This window comes from Strix aluco, chromosome 9 (genome assembly GCF_031877795.1).
Source record: "Strix aluco isolate bStrAlu1 chromosome 9, bStrAlu1.hap1, whole genome shotgun sequence".
In the NCBI taxonomy this organism is placed as follows: domain Eukaryota; kingdom Metazoa; phylum Chordata; class Aves; order Strigiformes; family Strigidae; genus Strix; species Strix aluco.
The window spans coordinates 23633600-23654186 of record NC_133939.1 but is presented as its reverse complement, the minus strand read 5'-3'; the positions used below and the strand labels follow the sequence as shown (position 1 = coordinate 23654186).

Below are 20587 nucleotides of genomic sequence, written 5' to 3'. Positions count from 1 at the left end.
CTTTTTTCATCTTACAGAGTGCTAGAAATTTACAGTCTAAACAAGACACACCAGATTATTTCAAATGCACATCTAAATTCCACAAAGTGAAAAATCAGGTACCACGTCTGCATCGTACTCCCATGTACTCCCTGTGTCGTTTACAGGGAGTACGGACCCCACTTCTCTAAACCTACTTTAGCTAAACTTACATTAGCTATGGGAAACAGCTAATCCATTGTTACACAAGATACATTTCCAGTACAATTTATTTGATGTCAACATTAATAGATGATGTGACAACACTGTTCCTCATTTTTCTCCCTCCACATCTGTGCTAACTTGGCTTTAAAAGGACATTAAAAAGTATGAAATCTGAACAAACGTAACGTCAAAGTAATTATGTTACAGATTCAAATATCATCATGGCAAAACCCCGTATTTTCACAAAGCACTTCCCAATTAAAATGTATCGCTAAGAGTCTGTATTTAGGAATGCATGTTTGTGTTAATATCCAAGCAAAAATTTCTGCACTAGAGAAGAATGTTGACATCCGTACAAAAATTAGCTGTGATTCATTGTTTAACAGTTGTCTTCCCTTTACAGAACACCGCAGACTGAAGGACATATTGCCAAACTGAAAGCACCAATACTTCCTTTAACCTAATATAGGACAAATAAATACACTTCAACAGCTTCTAAATCTTGCACGTCCTACTTTTTTGACCCAGATCTCTTGTTATTTCCCCCATAGGTCTATGCAATATATGCAATATCAAAACTATTTTTTCCCCACAAATTTAGAGTTGACCTAAAAGAGGAAGAGTTCTCATCATTTCTGTGAGCTAAACGAACCTGGAAGCGGGTAGTGGGGGGGGGGGGGGGGGGGGGGGAGGGTCAGACAGACAGACTCATTTCTGTTAAAATCAATTAGTATTTTAAGGTAAAATTTTCAGCCATGCTTAATACACTCCCAACTGCTGAAACTAATGGCAAAAATTCTCATTTGTTCCAACAGGACTGTAAGTTTGACCAATATCAATGATAAATGAAAAATAATTAAATCTTTTTATTACTATTTTTACAAGGCAAAAATGTATTTTCAGAAGTCATGCTGACACTCGATCATTAATCAGCCGCTCCAAAAAACACAAAAGAGCTATAAAATTTGTTATTCCTCTCCTCAGCCAGCCTGGACAACTTCTTCCAGGAAATCAAACTGTCTCTTCTTTGCCTAGTACTTGTAGGGAACCATCAGGGGATTGAAATTCACCTCGCGTGTGCTCGCAATCAGGCGAATTCCCAGCGCAGAGTTTGCCGGCGATAGGTCACCCATGTGAAGAAACTGAACTTTTAACACTGTTAATGTCAAATGGATGCAACTCTTAGGGTAGATTATATTTAGGGCTCTAAACCTTGACAATTTCTGTGGTTTTGGCACTGGGCACAGTATTTAGCACTACATTTTCATGAATAGTAAATATTTGACCCTTAACTCATAACCTTGGAAAAAAATGCTCCACGAATAGGCCGTACAGACATCTTTTCTGTATGCTCTCTTGTCACTGCCAGCAGGCACGTAGCTGTGTACAGAACAGGAAAGTTTCCAGAGTCACTTTCACAGTCCCAATTCATAAAAATCTACCATCAGCCTGATGTCAGTGGGGTTCAGTGGGAGCTCTGCATGCAGCTGGGGAAGCGACTGAATCATTCCCCAAACCCACCAACGGGTTAAAAGAAGCTCTAGCATTAGCTGCAGAGACAGCTGCTTGCCTGCCTTGCCAGGTTGGCAAAACTATTGCCCCGATGAGGGGGAAGGGAAGGCCTACTACTCACACCACACCAGCTAATATTTCTAGTAACGCACCTCCAGCTATCTGAAATAACACTCAGTATGTTTGCATATGGCACATGGTTGTAGAGAGTCTCTGTAATACACACACTGAACAGAGATTGAACTGAATCTCAGATCATAAAAGAAAAAAAACCAACCAACTGTTTTTTCTCTGGATGATTCTGATTTTTTACTGCTAGACATTACTAATAAACAAGATTGCTCCTTTGCAACATGGAGACTTAAGAATTACAACAATAAACAGAAGTCAGAGTACACAACACAGCCTTTTACTAATACTGATCCCAGAAAAAAACAGAAACTACACCCTCACGGGAGTCTGCAAAAGCCAGCAAACCACACACAAGACTTGATTTTTAGAAATGCTAAGCACACACAGACTGCCAACTTCACATGCAACTGTGGGGACTCAGCATCTTTGAAAATATGACTATTAACATCTTACTTTACAGATGCAGATGCCAGTTTATACTCTTAAAAAGAGTCACGTCTGCACCAAGCAGAGCTAGAGCACAAATCCAGGGGCCGCTACCCACTCCCACTGTACACAGCACCATGAAGGGCCACATGCGGGCACTGAACCAGCCCAAGTGCGACCAGCTTGACACCCAGTCTGCTTGCGTTACTGGTCCTGAAAAAAGGACGTTACTAGTCTGATAGCATACCTAGGTATGTTGCTTCTGGTATTCAAGCTCACTTGTTTAGAGGGACCTTAGGATCTCTGTGTAGCACTGAATGATGCCCCGTACACTTACATTCAAAGACCAAGAAGGGTCTTTGAAGCTTTGAAAGATGCCACATACATTGGCTGTGATAATTCTGTAAACTCCTTCTGATGACTTTGGAGGTTCTTTCAGCAGGTTTTATCAGAAAGCTACACCAATTCACCAAGCCTTTTTATCATTATTCTTATTTCTACAGGTAAGAAAATATTCTCAAAAGTCTTTCCAGCAACCAGCCCATCCAAGAAAGTGAGCGAGCAGGGGTAAGCTGCAATACTGGTGATCTCACTCCTTGGCTAGCCAAGCCGGCTAGGTCCTATGCACCTGACAGCATGTGCATTTTCCCCTGCAGTTACACATCCTCCAGCTTGGAATGACCACTTATTTCTTACCAAGGAATAATTTCTTTTTTAAAAGACCCCTATTGATATAAAAAGCACAATCCAAAGGCTGTCACAGAAAACTACATGGTAAAGTGTTAAAATCAATGTTTCGGAGGGTAAGTTGAGTTACTGTTCTATAAATCCTTCAGAACCAAAGGAAAACTCAACTTTCAGTTCAAACACAGCCATTAAGACTCCAGGGCACTTTGTATAAACAATTTCAGCTTTGTTTTCATTACGAGAAGGAAGAAAAGGGCCTTCTCATCTTGGATTAGATACCACAAGGCAGAACCCTAACGAAGTAGTTCACAGTTTTCACACAAACTGGCAGAGCAATTTCTAGACCAGATTTCCATGCTTTTCCACTCAATCTATCAACTCTCATGAAGTCACAGCTATGCTGCCTTGTCTTCACTACTTCTTACCTCAAGTTAGCTAATTCAATTTCACAAAATTAAGAGAAGGCCAATATATTCCCCTACAATTTCACCTGAGAAGGTGTTTCTTATTCCTCATTTCATCATCACACTTTATCTCAGAGGAAACCAATTACGAGACGAATAAAACGGTCTCCATCTACTCTGCTTGAGATCACCAGATGAACCTTTTGCTAGTAAAGTCACTTTTCATTAAGCTACTTTACAGAAATTAAGACCATCTAACTCCATACTGCAGTGCCTAGAAAGCTGCATGTATTTAGGACAGGAGCAGCTAAATGAACAGCAGAAACATAGGAACTGTTTCTTCATCACCTGTTAATTTGAAGGTATTACATTAATGCTGCAATGCAACTCAAAAACACTGAAAAGAGCTGTCAATCATAGTTCCTAATGGAAAACTTCTGACACTTCTTCACCTAACACAAACACTTAAATTTATATTTAAAAATGAGCACGCAATGAGTATGTTCTTACAGGAGTTACTTTTAGTAGAAGCCAAACTCACATAATTACAGAGTGCACATACACACTTTCACTTCTCTCCCAACCTGCAGCTACTTGCATGAACTGATGTTTAGGACTTTAAATAGAGTCATTATTACACCCTGTGCTCTGTGTGCGTACGCATGCACAAACACACACACTAAGGATGGTCAGTACACTTGACAGTGTCACAACTCTCAACATAAATAACATGAATTAGATTAAAAAGGAGTTGTACTTCAGCATGATACATTTCCACATCATAATATTGCAGTATGGACACAACACAGTCCTGCAGTACACCCTGTCCTCACCCTCCTCACCAAAGCAGAGAGAAGACCACTTTATGATCTCCCTATCCTGGTTCAGAAGGGAAAGAGCTGGCGGAGGGTTGTGTCTGTCTCTTCTCCGCCTGCCAGCAGTGTCCTCTCCTGCAAGGTGTCAGAATTCACACAGGCACCACGATCCTGAGCGGCTGTGGGTCCGGGGGAAGGAAAGAGACAGGCAAAGCAAGCAAAAACTAGGGGGGTGGCTATCTCTTGGGACACCAGATGAGCAGAGGAACAGGATCAGTGAAGGAAAGGTGTCACGCCTGCCACTGCCTCGGCTTTTCCCTAAACACTTAACAGCACTGTGAGACCAAAAAAGTATCAGTGTCATGAAAGATTCACATCCTATTGCCCACCACTAATACAAAACACACTTCTGCGAGCAACTTCACAGACATCTGCAGAGCTTATTCAACCGAACTAGACCGCTGATGTTCACAAAGTTGTGTGTGTTTCTTTACAGGACTTCCTGACTTCTGCACGATTACATCCTTGTAGGATGTGGGTCTTTACTGCCACTACAAAATTTATAACAGCAAACACATTCTGACTCCATGTTAAATTAAATTCCAGAACCAAAATCAGGTTAGGTAAAATAACTAAGTTTGCTTTACATTATTCAGATCTGTTCTTCCTAACTAAAAAATATTACCTGAAAATGACATTATAAGCAATTTTGACCATTTCCCCTAATCTATCCAGAGCTTCTTTATGCTTAGGGCTGTAGCACTTTTCAGCATCAAACTCTTTCATGATGGGAAAATGACTATGAAGTACTGCTGTGGGGTACTTAGCGCTTATACCATGCCTTATAACTTCAAAGCATTACACAAACATCAATAATTACCATATATAGAGTAAAAGTGAAAGAAGTATTCATATTAAAAAAAAAAACTCACAGGGACAAAAAATCATAACTACCTGTTTGAAGAGGAAAAAAGCTTAAGCAACAGAATCTCCTGTAATTATTGCATTCTTTATACTACGTACATGCATTATGGCTGTGCACGTTTAAACAAACAAAAACCATAAATTCTTGCACAGTCTTAAAAAAAAAAAATTAAAAAGCCCAAAAGTCAAACCCCAACTCCTTTCATACATTTGAATTACATTTCCTTCCCCCTTTCCTGGTGGAGTGAGAACTAAGCCTTTTCCAGGTGTTCCCAATAACAGTTTGGGAGGCACACCACCAAGGTCCCAAGACACAACACCACATGAACCCTGTTCTCATGGAGACAAGTCCACCTTCCCCTAAGAAAACTTAAGGCAGAGGCAGTGTACAGGCTCAGGTGATCTTAGGTAAATAATACGATATGTTGCTCTTCCATTAGATCTTAACCAAAAGAAAAGAAAGAAGAAAAATCACTACAAGAAACCACAGAAAGTTTTCTACAATCGTTTACAGAGCACCACCTGCACCCTAAGCACCACCACCATAACGGCGCGGCCCTTTTTTTCCTATGGCTAAGAGGAAAAAAACCCTTCAACACTCATCCACAAACACATACCCACTTGCTTAAATTCAAGGACACACAAAAGAGCTTGCAGGACCAGTCCTCATTCGAAATGTATTCTGAGAAGACAGTTAACATACGTGAATCCAAAGGAAGGCCCCAAATCCATCACGAGCCCCACGCGGAACAGCCTTCAGGTTGCTCAGAGCACAACGAGGGCCCAGAACCACCTGGTGAACTCCAAACTCGGATACAACTCAAAACCCAAACATCAGTTTTGCAAATGGTGCCCTCTCCCTCAGAAGGGCACAAACCACAGCCCCGGTGAACAGCCAAAGGGTAGAGACCGCCAACACCAAAGGACCTTGTTCATATGCTCAACATCCTCAGACATTTATTTTAGTATCGCAGGATAGGAAAAAGAGTCAGGCAAGCCCAGAATATTTTTTTTTTTTTTTTTTTTTTACAAAACAAAGACTTGGTTCTCCTGATCATGCCTCTCATACTTTAATAATAAAGAAGGAATATGTTTTGTGATCCCCCCTGTAAATCAGTTAGGAATTTGATTTACACAGACAGGAAAACAAGGAAGTTGAGCACACTGGAGAGTAGTAAAAACTTCACCAGCAAACTTCACTTTCCTACTCAGCGACCTACAAACCAAACTTTCCTCCAGACTCACGTGTCATCTGCAGCAACAAGCCTCTGCCATAAAGCACATATAAAGTTTGCCGTTTCGGGGGATAAAGCAAAAGACAAGCGAGGAGAGACTTTTATTCTCTCAAGCTGCCTTAAAAGGAGATTTGGTGATGAAAGATTAAATTCACCTGGAACAACACGAGAAAGTTAACCCTTTCGGGGGTACAACAATAATAACAAGCCACATGTCGTGCTATTGCAGGACCCATATCCTCCACCAAGAAAACGTGTACATTGCATCCACCCTGCAAGCCCATCTAGAAGATGCGATGCACAATTTGCACCAGGGTTTTGGAGAGGGAAAAACGAACCCCTGTGAAGTGTGGAGAAAAAAAAAAAAAAAAAGCCTTTCTTTTTTTTTTTTTTTGCTTTCCCCAAACCAGGCCCGCTCCCTGCCACCACGGGGTATTTCACGTTCAGCCCTGAACTTCACAGGAAAACTGATCAATAACTTGGCTGCTTGGACCTGGGCGGGGGGGGGGGTGGCAAACATGGTGTGTGTGTGCGTGTCCCCCCCTCCAAGGAGGGGCCGGGCTGGGGGCGAACGCCGCCGGGGTGGGGGGGGGGGTGGAGGGGGGGAGGGGAAGCTGCCCCTCCCCCGCCCGGCGGAGCTCGCCCCCAGCCCGCCCCCCCAAACCCCGCTTTTCCCCCCCTTTCCCCTCCCCCCCAATAAGTAAATATGCGGGGAGGGGGAGGGGAAGGCGCTTCTCCACACAAATCGGGCTAAAAATAGGCCGCTCGCCATGGCTCCTGTGTGCCATTCGCTGCCGAAGCCGGTTCCCCCCCCCCCCATCCCCCCCCATTAAATGCTTTAAAAAAAAAAAAAGCCAGGTGGGGGGAGGGGAGGCCAGCGGCGCGAAGGGGGGAGGGGAAGTGGGGCGCCGTTTGCTTAAAAAAAAAAAACACACACACACACCCCGCAACCCAGACCCACGGGAGCGCCCCCCCCGCACCCCACAAGCATTAATTAAAAAAAAAAAGGGGGGGGCAGGGAGGGGGGGCCCACAGCAGGCGTTTAGGCGGGCGCCCATCCCCCGCCCGCCTCCAACCGCCACAGAGACAAACAGGGCGCCCGCCGCCCCCCCCCACCCCCCGGCCCGGCCGCGGCCCCTTCCCGGCCCGCGGGGCTCGGCGGCGGAGCGCCCCGGTCCTTACCTTGCGAGTGGCGGCGGAGCGGCTGCTCCCCCCGGTCCTTGGGAATGGAGGCACAAGAAATTCACCCTTGTTTGTCTCTCCTCCTTTTTTTTTTTTTTTTTTATACAGCCATATATATATATATAGACATCTGTGTGTGTCTCTGTGTGTGTGTGTGTGTGTATACACACGTATATGTATCGATAATATTTTTTTTTTTTATAGCTGAGGTGTCCACACCAAGAGGAGGAGGAGAAAAAAAAAAAAAACGGGGGAAAGGAGAAAAAAAAAAAAAAAAACACAAAACCACCACCACACACACACACAGGAGGAGGAAGAAAAAAAAATAACCAGCGAGTAGTGCTGTGATATTCAATTATATCCCGAGCCAGGGGCCGGGGGGAGGGGGAGGGTGGGGAGAGAGGGGGGGGTTAGAGATTAAGTCCCGAGGAAGGAGGGGGGGGGAGGGAAAAAAAGTAATATCTGTGTGTGTGTGATTTAGATTGAGGAGGAATTGAGGCAGAATGTAAAAGCTGTTACTAAGGGAAAGAGCCAAGCGGCTCGGAGCAGCCAGCGGCCCTCAGACACTCCGCGCGGGGAGAAGGTGGCCAGCCGCACGGAAATGGGCGCCAGAGAAAGCGCCGCCGCCGCTGAGGGAAGGGAAGGGAGGGAAGGGAAGGGAAGGGAAGGAGCGGAGCCGGGAGGCGAGGCCAGGCGAGGAGGAGCGGGGCCGGCCTGCTGCGGCCGCCCGGCAAAACAAACCCGCCGCCCTAGCAGCACGGGGGTCGGCGGGCGGCCGGGGCGGGGGGACCCCCTTCCTCCCTGCCCCCCTCCCTCCTTCCCCCGCTCCCCACACCCCCGCCCTCCCCCGCTTCGCGCTCTCCGGGCAGGCGCAGCGGCGGCCGGGTTGTGCGGGAGGGGAGGCGGGTGCGGGGAGGCCGCCCGCGGCCCTGCCGGGAAGGGGAGGCCGCCCGGGCCTGCCGGCGGGTGCGGGGCCCAGCCCGGAGCCTGCGCCCGGGGCGCCGGTGGTCGGACCCCGAGGGAGCGGGCGGGGGGGGGGGGGGGGGGCGCGGCGAGCCCCTCAGGCAGCCGGGCGGCGTGGCGCGGGCCTAGAAGTTTTTCTAGGAAAGCCATTAATTGCGCTCCGCTGCCAAAAGCGCTTATGTAAATGCAGGGTTTAACGTGGTGTTTTTACTTCTTTTTTTTTTGGTAGCGCATCGCGGTTGGCAATGGCACCTGGCACTGGGGATCCTGCCCTGCGCCGTGCGGGGCCCGGTGCGGCTTGACACTTGCGCCCGGGTCCGTTACTGCGTCTGCCCTGTAATTTTATTTAATGAAAGTAAGCCTCTACAGTGATAATGCTGTGTCCTACCTGGGTGCTGTCCATTTTTAGAACTGAAATCCTATTTATCATATCGCGGGTTGGTTTATATTTTAAAGCGAGCTATGTTAATTGAAACCACATTCATCATAGGCAGTCCTTTCCATCTTAAAATGTTTTTGTAATAGCGTTTCACACTCTTGGGCGTTGGTCCAGCACTCTCATGTCCGGACATTGGCACTCACGCCGTGTCCCAATGACCACAAACCATGCTCGGATCTGATGGCAACCCCAGAGGCCATTCCTCCGTGTGCCAAAGGCTCGCCATGCGCCTAAGCCCAGGTCTGGTGCTGCCCGACTGGGGCCTCCACATCACCGCACTTCTGCAGAACTTGCTTTTACTGCAGCTGGCAAAACAGGAGAGAGATGGGCCACAAATGTAGCTCTTATTTTTCTTTTTTTTCTTTTGTTTTGTTTTTTTGTGAACAGAACTCAGCATTGCCGGAGAATTAACTAGTCCTAAGGCTGCAGTTCTGGAGTTAAGGGTGGATTTTACTTTCAGCCTAACGACTGGGACACAGCATAGGCAGGTTTCACTGCCCAAGCTTCATCTTGCAAGCAGATGGGACCCCCCAACTCCACAAAGCCTTGATGAAAGCAGGTGGGTGGGTCTCTGGGTGTAGGATCATCTCATGGTGCTCATTTTTTTCAGGGCCAGGCCCGTGCACTTTTCCTTCTTTTATGAAGAATAATAATTAAGTACTCAGAGAAAACAGATTTTTTTGCATTGCAAAATTATTTAATTCCGAGAAAGCCCTGGGCCTTCATTCCATTTGCTTGAAGACGCCTGGGTTATATGAGGAAACCAAAGTCTCTCTAGAAAGCCAGGGAGCATATTTGTAATTGCAAACCACTTATGTTCAACGTTTATTTCTGCAGATTTCAATGGCCCAGGTGGGCAACTTTCTCTTCCCAATAATGATGCGTAGGTTGTCTGCTTTAGGTATGTGAAGAGGCAATAATTTTTGAAGGCTGTATCAGGTCCGACTCTAAAATGTGACCACTTTGGTGAAAGTCAGGAAATGTAAAGGGGGCAAGGGACTCATTAACACCTTCCTGCATTATCATCTCAGACCTGTCCATGCTTCTAAAGGAGTTGAACCTCTTGATACTCTGAGTGATTTATTTCCCTGGTAAAAGGAGATAAGCAATAACAGTGGGTGGAGGAAGGGGGAATAGGAGTATGTATGTAGCCAAAGGCAAGAGGAAAGAAGATAAGGGACCTCTTGCAGGGACTGCAGGACACCAGGGGCCTGACGAAGGGTATGGGAGGATCTGTGCGAAGTCCATGAAATAGGAACCGGAGGTATAAGGTTCAGAAAGCTTGTGTGAGAAACGGAGGAGGGAAAACCCGTCAAGTGTGCATTATTTGGCCCACAGGAACTACAAACAGCGTCTTCCCACCCATCTGCTGAGCAGCGACAACGTGCTGAACTGAAGTCATCTGGCTGAAGGTTTCCGTGGTCTCGTGTTCTCCAAATGTGCAGTCGTGACTCCAGGGTGCCAGGCTCTCGTTTTTAACATCATGATGTACTCAACCGGGTGATTACCCGAGTATACGTTCTGCTCTGCTGAATCTAGACAGTGCATTCTGGCAGATTTATGCTGTAATAATTTTACCCCATTTTGTTCTGGTTTCCCTTTATGAAGGCGAACACCCCACAGGACTGCACAAAGGCCTCACTTTCCATGATGAGCTTTAGACTTTGTAGTTCTGTTGCCCAAATATGCAGCTGGGCTCAGTTACCAGGGCCGCTTCCAGAGCGTATGGGAGGGAGGTTCTCGCTTTCAGAGGTTTCCAAGAACGGATGTTGGGTAACACAGGGCAGTTGAGCAGGTTATGGTTTACAGCAGATTGTTCAGCAAGTGAGCTGAGCTTAGAGAGTTGGCTTTGCCTTGAGCTGGGAGAGGCACTTTTAAACAATAACTGTTGTTACGTTTCCTTTGAAACAATAACTGTTGTTGTGTTAAGTCTCCTAGTAGCAAGAAAGACGGGACGAAGCTTTTGGATCTAGAACCTGTGGTCTTGGTTCATCCATGTGTTTGAATAAAAGCGTGCCCTCAAAGTGCTTCAGTAACACAGCTGCTGATGTTCTGTGGCTTTGCCATCCCAACTACTGGAAAGTCTTCTCATGGCCATATTTGTAAGACACATCCTTAAAATAGTTGAAATTACTTGTAACAACGAGTGCTTGGCCTACTAAGCACATATAAGCAAATATTTGCAATAACTGGTCCAGTGTTTGCACAGCACCAAGCACACTGCCTGGACTCCATAAATAATAATACTTGGCACTCACAGAGTGGTTTCCATTTTCAAAGCACTTTAGTCATAACCCTTGACACCTATATGGCCTTTTACATCTTTACAAGAATTAATTAATCCTCACAGTGTCCTGTGAGATAGGTATACACTGCAATAATAACAATAACAACAATTAATAATTCATGCATTCTACTCAAAAATCACTTCAGGGATTAAAATGCATCTGTAATACTTGGTTTTTATTAACATTTTCCAGCAAATAATAAAAGCCATGGTATTGTGTTAAACCTATATAATATCTATCCATAAATCTTTTGCAGATCGGGGCGAGACTGAAGGCCCAGTGAGATACCAGTACATCAGGAGGAATTAGATGACTGACTTCAGAAAAGCAAGTTCAAGCCTGGTCCACCATGCAATCTAAGTGCCAGAACGAAACTTGCCACACATGGCAGCACGTAAATAAAATACCAGCAAACTAGGAAAGCTCTTTGTTCATTTTTAGCTCTTGTTTATGCAAAGGCTCCCCCAGTTACGGCATGTGTGATGGGACCCCATCCTATACAAACACAGCACCAAGAAAACGCGAGCGCTCACCGGGTGAGAAATGGCAGTGACTCAGCACCGCGTTGTGCAACAGGGAGAGCTGGGACAAGTCTGGCCAACACCGGGGCCAACCCTTTCCCTCATAAAAATTACCATACTGCCTTTGATATGCAGGCAAGCCCCAGTTAAACCTGATATTTAAACAAGCGGGACTTAAACCCTGTTGACTTAAACAGAAGAACCGGTAGGCTCCCAGCAGGGGAGCACCCTGGCTCCGGGGTTGGGGGGGGGGGGGGCGGGGCGGGCTGTCCGGATTCCCCACAAAGATGCTTTTTTCAGTTTTCATCCCAAAGTGGATTAGTGTAAACCACAAAGGCACCTTTAGTCCTAATAATGCTGCCGTGCCAGAAAACAGTGGGAAAGAGCAGAGATAGGTACACCCACACCCTAGCAATTTCCCCATGACTTCCCGATGACTTCCTGTGTCTGCCAGCTCTGAATGTGGAGCACTGAACAGTTAGGGCCCATGGCCTTCATACTTTAAGCCTTACTTTTCCCTTAATATGACGAAGATATCAACTTAAACAAAATAACCTCTAAATTATTTGTCTTTGTGTTGTGCATACCAAGAAAGGAAATGGAAGTTCACCAGTTTGAAGGGATTAGCTTTATTCTTTTCGCAGCTGCTGACAGCAACTGTTTGCAGGAGAGGACATGCTGGGAAAGGGACTTGTTTCTGAGTAGGGAGCATCTTCTGCCACTACCTTCCTCAGTAAATTGATCAGTGGACACTGAAGAAAATTCATCAGTAATTGATCAACGGACATGTGGTAAAAAAAATGTCTAACATTGGTGATTAACATGCTTGTAGCACTACTACTTATTTTTATAAGTTGCTTTAAAGTATACATGCACAAGTACAATGTAGATCTTCATAAGGCAGAGAGGATTCAATCCCAAAACAATCATCTCATTGATACACTTACCCAGATCGATCTTGGAGGCTTCTGCTTCCCAGAATAAACAGCAAGAGCAGAGGAACTGCGTGACCAGGTGAATAGTCCCTCATTCATAGAGAGCTGATGAACTGTGTGATCCAAAGCCATGAAGTGGCTCTTTCAGAAATTTCAGGACACGAGTTAACGCCGCTCAGAGCACGTTTAGCGCTGCTGTAAATCGGTGGTGGTAAAACACGTGAACCAGTTAGCACCTCCCTGGTATACAGACCTTCAGCGGGGAGCGGGCTGCTCGTCCCAGCTCTTCTGCACGGGCGCAATTTCATGTTTCTATTTTTAAAAGCTACCAGCAGGCCCCCAAAAAATAGCATGGCCCACAGATGACAAAGCTAAGAACTGCTGCTGCAGGACTGGGATATTTACCAAACAAAGCCATTGGCCTTATTGTTTTATTGCTGCTGACCTCCTGCCCAGAGGCCCAGCATACCCTAAAGGCTTTAAGAGGAATACAAACGTGTGTGTGAATGTGTCACACCAAGGAGAGCTTTCAGATCAGTGCCAGAGGAACATATTTTTAAAGGAAAAGTGAGAGAAACAGAGGAGGAGAGGTGCCAGCTGCTTCAGCCCCCTTCAAGCGAGGGCTCCTGCACCTTGTCTTTCTGCAGGAGAATGGCTGCTCCCACTGGGGCACATTTTCATTTATTTTTTGGAGAGGAAAAACAATGGGTTTGTTGCTGCAGTCCCAGGGCCTCCCTGCCCGCAGAGGGCTGCCATTGTGGGCAGAGGATGCCACTGTCCCCCTGGGCTCCCAGCGCGGTTCCTGGCACAAGAGGGAGGACGAAGTGAAAGCTGTCCCAGGGCCACCAGCCAGCGTGATCTGTGTCGTGTTGAAAGCCCTAAACGTCATCCCTTGCTACCCAGAATCTGGCCCCAGGAGGATTTCTGGGTGTTTGGCACAATCGTGGAGGAGAAAAACGAGCGAACAACACTGAAAGATGCTGATACAGACCTGACTCCGGAAAGCAACACGGACTGACCCCAGCGGCTTTAGTTATCGCAGGTGCAGAGCTGCAGTTTCGATGTGAACTGGGGGTGTTTCCTTGAGAGGGGATGCTCTGACAGTGGATACCATGACAGCAGGCAGGCTGTTGTTAAACAACCTCCTGCGAGCACACCCGGCAATGCAAGACCAGACTGCCTCAGAGTTCCTGTAGTAATTAGTTTAGACACAGCGAGCTGAGTTAGAGGCATGGGAACAAATTTATGTTTTGGCTTTAATCACTCTCTAAGGATTGTTTTAACTTTTTTTCTTTTTTTTTTTTTTTTCCAGTTAGATATGTAAATATCCACATTTCTTAAAATGGAAAAAAAATGTTTCTTCTCAAAGAGAAATACTGAAGAGGCTCCTGTTAACTCCACGGTTATGGCAAGCTCCCTTTGCAGCAGGGTTGTAACTCTGATGTTACATCCTACGATGGCTAAGCAAATCCAAACTTGTTTTATTTTAACAAGATTACGAAAAAGGGTGTGTACCAGCTGCTATCACACACCTCTGAAGTTTCAAGCAAGACAGATCTGGCTCTTGTATGAGATCAAAGCGGATTATCTCACAGGGTCAGGATGTGATTGCAAAAATTCAGTATTGTAAGTATCATCGTGATTCATAATATAATCTACATTACTGGTATAATTACTGCAGATTAAATAAAGGCACAAGCACAAAAGGTATAATATTTATTAGATATTTACCTTTATCTCTGTCACATACTATTTTAATATTTCTGGGCAGCCCAGGAATCCAGCCAACTTGAAGAGGATTTCTTTTTCTTGCCCATACTTAAAGCCCTGCTTTTCTTTCATTATTACCTACATTGTTCTGGTTCTTTATGGGAGCGGAGGACAGAGCCAGGACTGTTTGCTCTCTAATCAGAGGCCTGAAAGACTCCTCATGTGGCCTTCAGCAAGCTGTTTATTATCAGGGCATGAGCTTCCATCTATAAAAAAAAAAAAGAGGACTAACACAGCGAATAATGATGATGATATTATTGTTAACACATAATTATCTATCTCACAAGAAAATTGGGAGGGTAAATTAGTGTTTATAAAGTATTTTAAAGATGATAATATTTATGTGAGGACTATACTTTATGTCCTGAGGACAGCAACTGTTGAAAACCACCTTCTAATTAGGTTTTGCTAACGATAGTGTCAAAAAGGTTTAGAAAAAAGATATCCATAGGTACATTCAAAAGTCCCCAATTTTTATTATTATATTATTGGTACCAGCTGATTTCCTGTAGATAGGTATGCTGTATGCACATCTACATGATGTCAGGCATTGTTTTCTGGCATATTAAATGTAAAATGAATGAAATAGATGGTAGTGCCAAAGCACACCCTGCAGTATGTTATTAGACAACTTGCTCCAGTGATTAAAGCCCTTGAAGTCAATAGAGGTTTTGCAGTTGTTGGGTTTTTTTTTCCCCACCCCGCTGGGCTAGGATTTCATCCTGGATCTCCAGCCTTGTCTTTCACTGCACATCACTGATGTGCTTAACACTCAATTAAAGCACACCCTGGTTTCATTTTATACAATCCCTTAGCTGTGAAAGGGTGATTGCAGGTACTCATCAGAAGGAGCTGACTGCAGCCCAAGTCCAGCCAGAGCGATGACTTTGCTGGGGCCTCCCATATTTCCCCTTTTTTAGTCAATTATCTACATTTCATTGAACAGCCATTTCTTTCAGTTTTATTCTTGAGGACTTCTGATAACATATCAAACTTCCCTGAGCCGGTTGTAATCTTCACCCCCTCCAATGCACACCGCGACAACATTAACTGTGAATGGCTGCAGTAGATTAAGCACCATACTTCCACAAAACATTTCCAATAGGAGACCAAATTTTATGAGCTGTGTGAGCATCCTGTGTAACATTTCTAGCAGGTACATAAAACACTTCAGGGTATATACAGAAAAAGACATTTCACTGGGTAGACCAGTGCATTAGAAATAGCTCTCAATCTTTCACGGTGCTAGATGTGTGCCATAACATGAGACCAAAAGACACACTCACACACAAAAAAAAAAAAAAGAGGGACAGAAAAAAACCCAAAGCACACAGTGGAAGAATGAACTGAGAATTATTTCCTCAGCAGAGCCAATATTTCCTACAACACGGCTTTCTGTGAGTCAGCCTTTTTGTGCCACAGAACTTAAAATAGCAAAAGTGAGATAACAGTAGGCTTGTTGGAAATAGAAATTTTCAAAGGATACAAAAAAAAAAAAAAAAGAACGAACAACTTCTGGACCTAGAGAGTAGTGATGAGCATGGTGGTGATCTGCTGGTAATAGATTACCGTGAGAATATGTCAAATAATCCTAAAAAGGTTACATTTATCTGAGATTGTAAAACATGGTAAATGCCAGGAATGTGGGAAGCCCAGAGCCAGGGATTTCAGCAACTCCCCGTCCCTCTTGCAGCGCTGAGGGCAGGGAGCACAGCACCCCAACTCCACTCTTTCTCCCTCTCCAATAAGCAGGAGTGGTTTCATCCCAACCCCCGCACCTCCTTTAATTTTGCTTACACTGCTGGGAAGCCCTGGGCCAGCAGAGAGGAACCTCAGGCAAATTCCACGCTGATTTCACATAGTTCAGGACAGAGCTTAATAAATACATGTAAAGGAAGGGAGAGAATATTTCTAGAGGCAGAGAGAAGAAGGGGTTGGGCTAACAATTGTGCAGACTCGTTGGCCACATCCCAGCCTTCAGTGGTTCTTCAAGGGCTGTGCCTGCCAGAAACGAGTTTAAAGTCTGGATGAAATGCGTCTCCCACCAAACCCATCAGCTTCCCTATTTGCTTACATGATGTGCAGCGCACCCAGGTAGGAGAGTTCCCACCGAGAGCAAAGATCATGCGCCCACCGGTAATTCTGCACTGTCAACTAGAAGCAATTAACATGCAGAAGGGGTGGAGCCCCACCACGGCCTGTATAAAAATTAAGATCATTACTAAAATGGACCCAAAAAGGAAAAAGGCAACCGACGCATTCCAGCTTTCAGCAGAGCTAGGGCTGTCTCTTCATTACTGACTTAAGTCTCCTCTGCAAGCGCCCCATCCACCTCAGATTTCATCCACTTGCTCACAGTCCATATGGATAATTCCCTCCATTCCCCTATATTTAGGTTCAAAAATCTAACATTTGCTAACTTAATTGGACACGAGGCATTTTGCAAAGAAGTGGCCCCACGCAGATACATGGAATTTGTCTTTTATTTTTCATTTCTTCCTATCAAACGCAGATCCCGTTCTGCAAGGCGCTGGGCAGAGACAGCTGCACCAGATGTGTAACGTAAGCAAACAAAGCCGAGGCGCGGATACTGCCCAGCTTTACACAGCAGGTTATTTTTAAAGCTAAGAGCAAAACCTCCGTCTCCTGAGCCCCATTGAGGGGAGGCTTGCTCTGGCCAGGCTGTGTCTCAGCATTCAAATCCAGCCATTTCTGTGCGAACGCCTTCTCTCCCTCCGTTGCTCAGGAATTTTTATTTTAAAAAGTCTACGAGGACATAAAAAAACTTTTCATTTCCCACATCCTGTCATTAAGCAGCTGTACTCTGAACAATGAATGATGACAAACCCAAGCAACAGTTTTAACTGAAGCAGGATTACACTTGGCATCACTATTTGTTATGTGGTTTACTGGACAGCAAGACAAATGTGTACTTCTGCTACCCTTTCCCACTGCCAGCTCTGTCCCCTATTAATACATAACAGCACGATTGGAGGGAGCACCACAGCCACAGCAACTGCGGGATGAGACCCCAAAAATCAAATGACATCTGGGCCAGCAAGGGCTGGGGGTCTGCAGTCTTGGATGGGACCCTTGGTTTCTCAGGGCGGGGTTCTCACCTCTGGCAGCAGCCTGGCACTATCTGATGCCTCAGCAGGAAGAAAAAGACTCGCACAAAGCTTCTGGCCCATGGTGCTCTCGTATACGTATGGGGAGACGGCGGTCCTGACCTGGGGTGGGGATCGGCTCACCAGAGAATTTTAACCAAAACCCTGCTCCATTGCACTGCATTATTCTCTACCGAGCAAGGTGAAAACATAACCAACCCATGCCTGATTAATTATCACACAGTACTTGCAGAGGTTTAAGTAATATCACTTTGCTCATGCATCCTCTAAAGCCTTTCTGGTAAGGATGATACATTGCTGTTAACAGTAATGCCATTTAGAAACTGAAGGTACAAAAATATTCACTGAGGATGCTGCCAACTTTACACAAATTGATGGGAATGTATAATCGCATTACTCTGTACCAACATGGTACTTGTAAACCAAGAGGCTCAAATTGCTGTCCCCACCAGGGCAGACATCTCCCATCTCTGTAGGAGGCTGCTGAGGGACAGCAGGACCTGTGCAGTGTGATCCCTGATGAGGGGCTGAGTCCAGTCTCTAGAGAGTGGCTCAAGACAGAGGCAGGATCCTGCTCACACCAGCTCCTCCCTGAGCCCAGCCCCGAGCTTGCACAGTGGCACCCAGGAGCCCCTCACCAGTAACCCAGCTCACGGATGGGGGGACATATTCTGCATACACAAAGCAACATTTAGCAATGTCTGCTTGGAAACATTCTCAGTTCCTTCTGGACCGTCTTTCCATGCAAACACAAGACTCATTCAGCCCGGGTTGCATCCGCAGGCCATCGGGAGTCAATGGGATCATTCATGTTCCGAAAACCACGCGCACACTCGAGTTGTTCCTTTGGCAGTGGCCCGGGCTGACACTACTGTGTGCTTCCAGCCCCAATCATTTCAGCATTTGCACACATTCCACCTCCCATGAGGTCCATGGGACTTCAGTAAACATAAATAATAGCAAGATTATGGCCCCATTTCAAGTCCGACATTGCAAATGGAATTTCTGTTTACTATTGAGCATCTATTTATTCATCTAATGCATTAGAAAATCCATTAAAGAGGAAATTAGGGACCTAACGACCTGCACCATCATTCGAACCCGGTGTTTCAGATACAGGCATCGAATATAGTTCAGCACTTACATCTCATCTCGTCCGATGACTCACTCCAGGTGGGAAGCGGCGTGATGAGACAGCCTTATTCACCCTTCGCGCTGGGAACTGGCTGGCAGAAAACACGGCCGTGGGGCTGCGCACAGCTGCCTTGCAGGCAGGAGAGGCAGCGGGGGCTGCGCCACGGGCAGAGCGGAAGCACCCGCAGGCAGGCAGCGGTGGGCAGGGTGAGGGCAGCCAGCTGCCTGCTCGCGGCTGCTCTGCTGGGAACGGGGGGGTGGCTGCGAAGGAAGGGACGACATGGTCTGCTGTGGCACAGGTATATGTATGTGTATGTACATAATACGTCTATTTAGAAAGCCGGAGGGAACTGCAGCAGATCTGCCTCGTAGCTCTGTCTGTCCTGCAGGTGCAGCAGGACAGTGACTTACCTCCGGCTCTACAGGGAGTCACAGCTCAAGGGCAAGATGATGACAGCAAGTGGCACTTCGCTGTAGCCAGACTTGAGGTTTAAGCAGCAACTTATCCTTGATCTTCAACAGCAGCTATGAGTTGGCATGTCCCCAGCTCCTTCACATTCTGCCATCACAGCACTACAGCAAGGGCAGGTTTTCTGATAGGACTTCCCATCCCAAATCACTTTCAAACAGCCGACAGCAGCCAGGCTTCCCAATCTTACAATTTGCAGTGAGCTCCATAAATTGTTTGAGTGCCAGTGTCGTTGTCTATATAAATCTATACATGAACTGTGTCTTTGTGCTGCTCCATTTCATTAAACAAGCTGAACAATTCAGTAGCTGTTTTTATGCCTTCAGGCACTTGGGTCATCTTTGATTTTTACTCATCTCAGAGTTCATGTTTGCAATGAATGGCTTTTCTCCCTGGCAGGATGAGATAAAGTAAACCATAAAAATCTTCCCCAGTGAAATGGCTCCCACCAGCAAGGAGCAGGAAAGGGGCAGAGCTGGGGCTCCCCTTGCATCACACCCCTCCCTTTGCCAGCATCCACTTCCAGGGAGCACTGCACAATCCCCAAATCTCCACGTTTAGTTCAACATGACAGCAGAAGCCAGGCCAGAATTTAGCTCCCCTGACACTGGTACATCCTTCATTCCCCTTCCAGAAGTATAACATAGCAAAGTCCTTTTCTTCCTTGGCTACACAGCAGTGGTGTTTGCTTCCTCCACACCCCAGCAAGAAAGATTTTGCAGCCTTTAAATGAACTGAAAAGATCTTGACCAGGAGCTCGGTTCAGCAGCTAAGAGCCTGTCACACACCGAATCCCCATCACTTTCAACAGGCTCTGTGATACTTTTGCAAGCAACTAACATATAGCTGCAAAACATTTAAAGCTTTCTAATAAACGCTGTGTCCCCCCCTTCACCTCACACACACACAAACTGCATTATTCTAATTCCCTGCTAAGCTTTCTAACTCCTTCTTACATCATACGATATAATCAGCCATTTGGCCCTGAGTCAGTATTTCCATGAAGCAGAGTCAGTGTAAAAAGCTTTCAAGGCACTGGGATTGTTTTTGCTTCTGTAATGCTTTAAAAATGCTATATCTTGGGACTGAAGAATATTCAGTGAAAACACAGCATTTCTGGATGCCTTTCAGTTCTCGCATCAGAAACGCTGGCGTTGAGAGTGAAATTGTTCCCATATTTGAGCTTGGTACCAAAACATCAAGTTTTTATTTGTGAAGTTTATAAAAACAAATGACTATGGACTTGAATATATTAATTACGGAGAAATGGAAACAGCCTGATAGGACTGTCTAGCACCCTTTGTACTTTATATAAACAATAATAGGTTGCTGTTTACCAGTGGCCACACCAGATGAAAGCAATTAAAATGGTTGCATGCGTAGTCAAAGCTCAGAGCAGTATTAGTGCATCCCCATATACCGACCAGCACTGGCTTTGTG

The 20587-nt window shown here is 45.7% G+C and overlaps 2 protein-coding genes and 1 long non-coding RNA gene across 7 annotated transcripts in view; 1 reads left to right on the top strand and 2 right to left on the bottom strand.

Annotated features, from left to right (window-relative positions):
- The window catches only part of TBL1XR1 (TBL1X/Y related 1), a 119152-nt gene extending 111262 nt beyond the window's left edge, over positions 1 to 7890 (bottom strand). For 4 of the 5 annotated variants that reach the window (XM_074834246.1, XM_074834247.1, XM_074834244.1 and 1 more), the window contains exon 1: positions 7501 to 7890. The gene's annotated coding sequence lies outside the window, so the exon portion shown is untranslated. Of the gene's footprint in view, positions 1 to 5786; positions 6644 to 7500 lie in introns of those variants that run through there. The other variant, XM_074834248.1, reaches the window with a different exon arrangement.
- LOC141926884 (uncharacterized) lies at positions 6531 to 11706 on the top strand. Its single transcript, XM_074833271.1, has 8 exons — positions 6531 to 6665; positions 7403 to 7569; positions 8084 to 8466; positions 8693 to 8818; positions 9290 to 9461; positions 10241 to 10402; positions 10833 to 11004; positions 11447 to 11706. Exons 1-6 carry the CDS (start codon positions 6531 to 6533, stop codon positions 10296 to 10298), a joined length of 1041 nt encoding a protein of 346 aa, XP_074689372.1. The 3' UTR covers positions 10299 to 10402; positions 10833 to 11004; positions 11447 to 11706.
- A 675-nt stretch (positions 11707 to 12381) lies between these two features.
- On the bottom strand, positions 12382 to 18832 carry LOC141927217 (uncharacterized). The gene is made up of 3 exons (XR_012624329.1): positions 18689 to 18832; positions 13638 to 14622; positions 12382 to 12841 (listed from the first exon to the last, which is right to left on the bottom strand). It is a non-coding gene; the product is annotated as an uncharacterized LOC141927217 (long non-coding RNA).
- Positions 18833 to 20587: the final 1755 nt, after the last annotated feature.

Excerpts from the sequence above, each read along its gene's own strand:
- LOC141926884 (XM_074833271.1), top strand. The coding sequence starts at position 6,531 with ATGTCGTGCTATTGCAGGACCCATATCCTCCACCAAGAAAACGTGTAC. Across the intron at positions 7,570-8,083 it reads GGCACAAGAAATTCACCCTT|GTGGCCAGCCGCACGGAAAT; the intron begins GTTTGTCTCTCC and ends CGCGGGGAGAAG. Across the intron at positions 9,462-10,240 it reads CAAAGCCTTGATGAAAGCAG|GAACTACAAACAGCGTCTTC; the intron begins GTGGGTGGGTCT and ends TTTGGCCCACAG.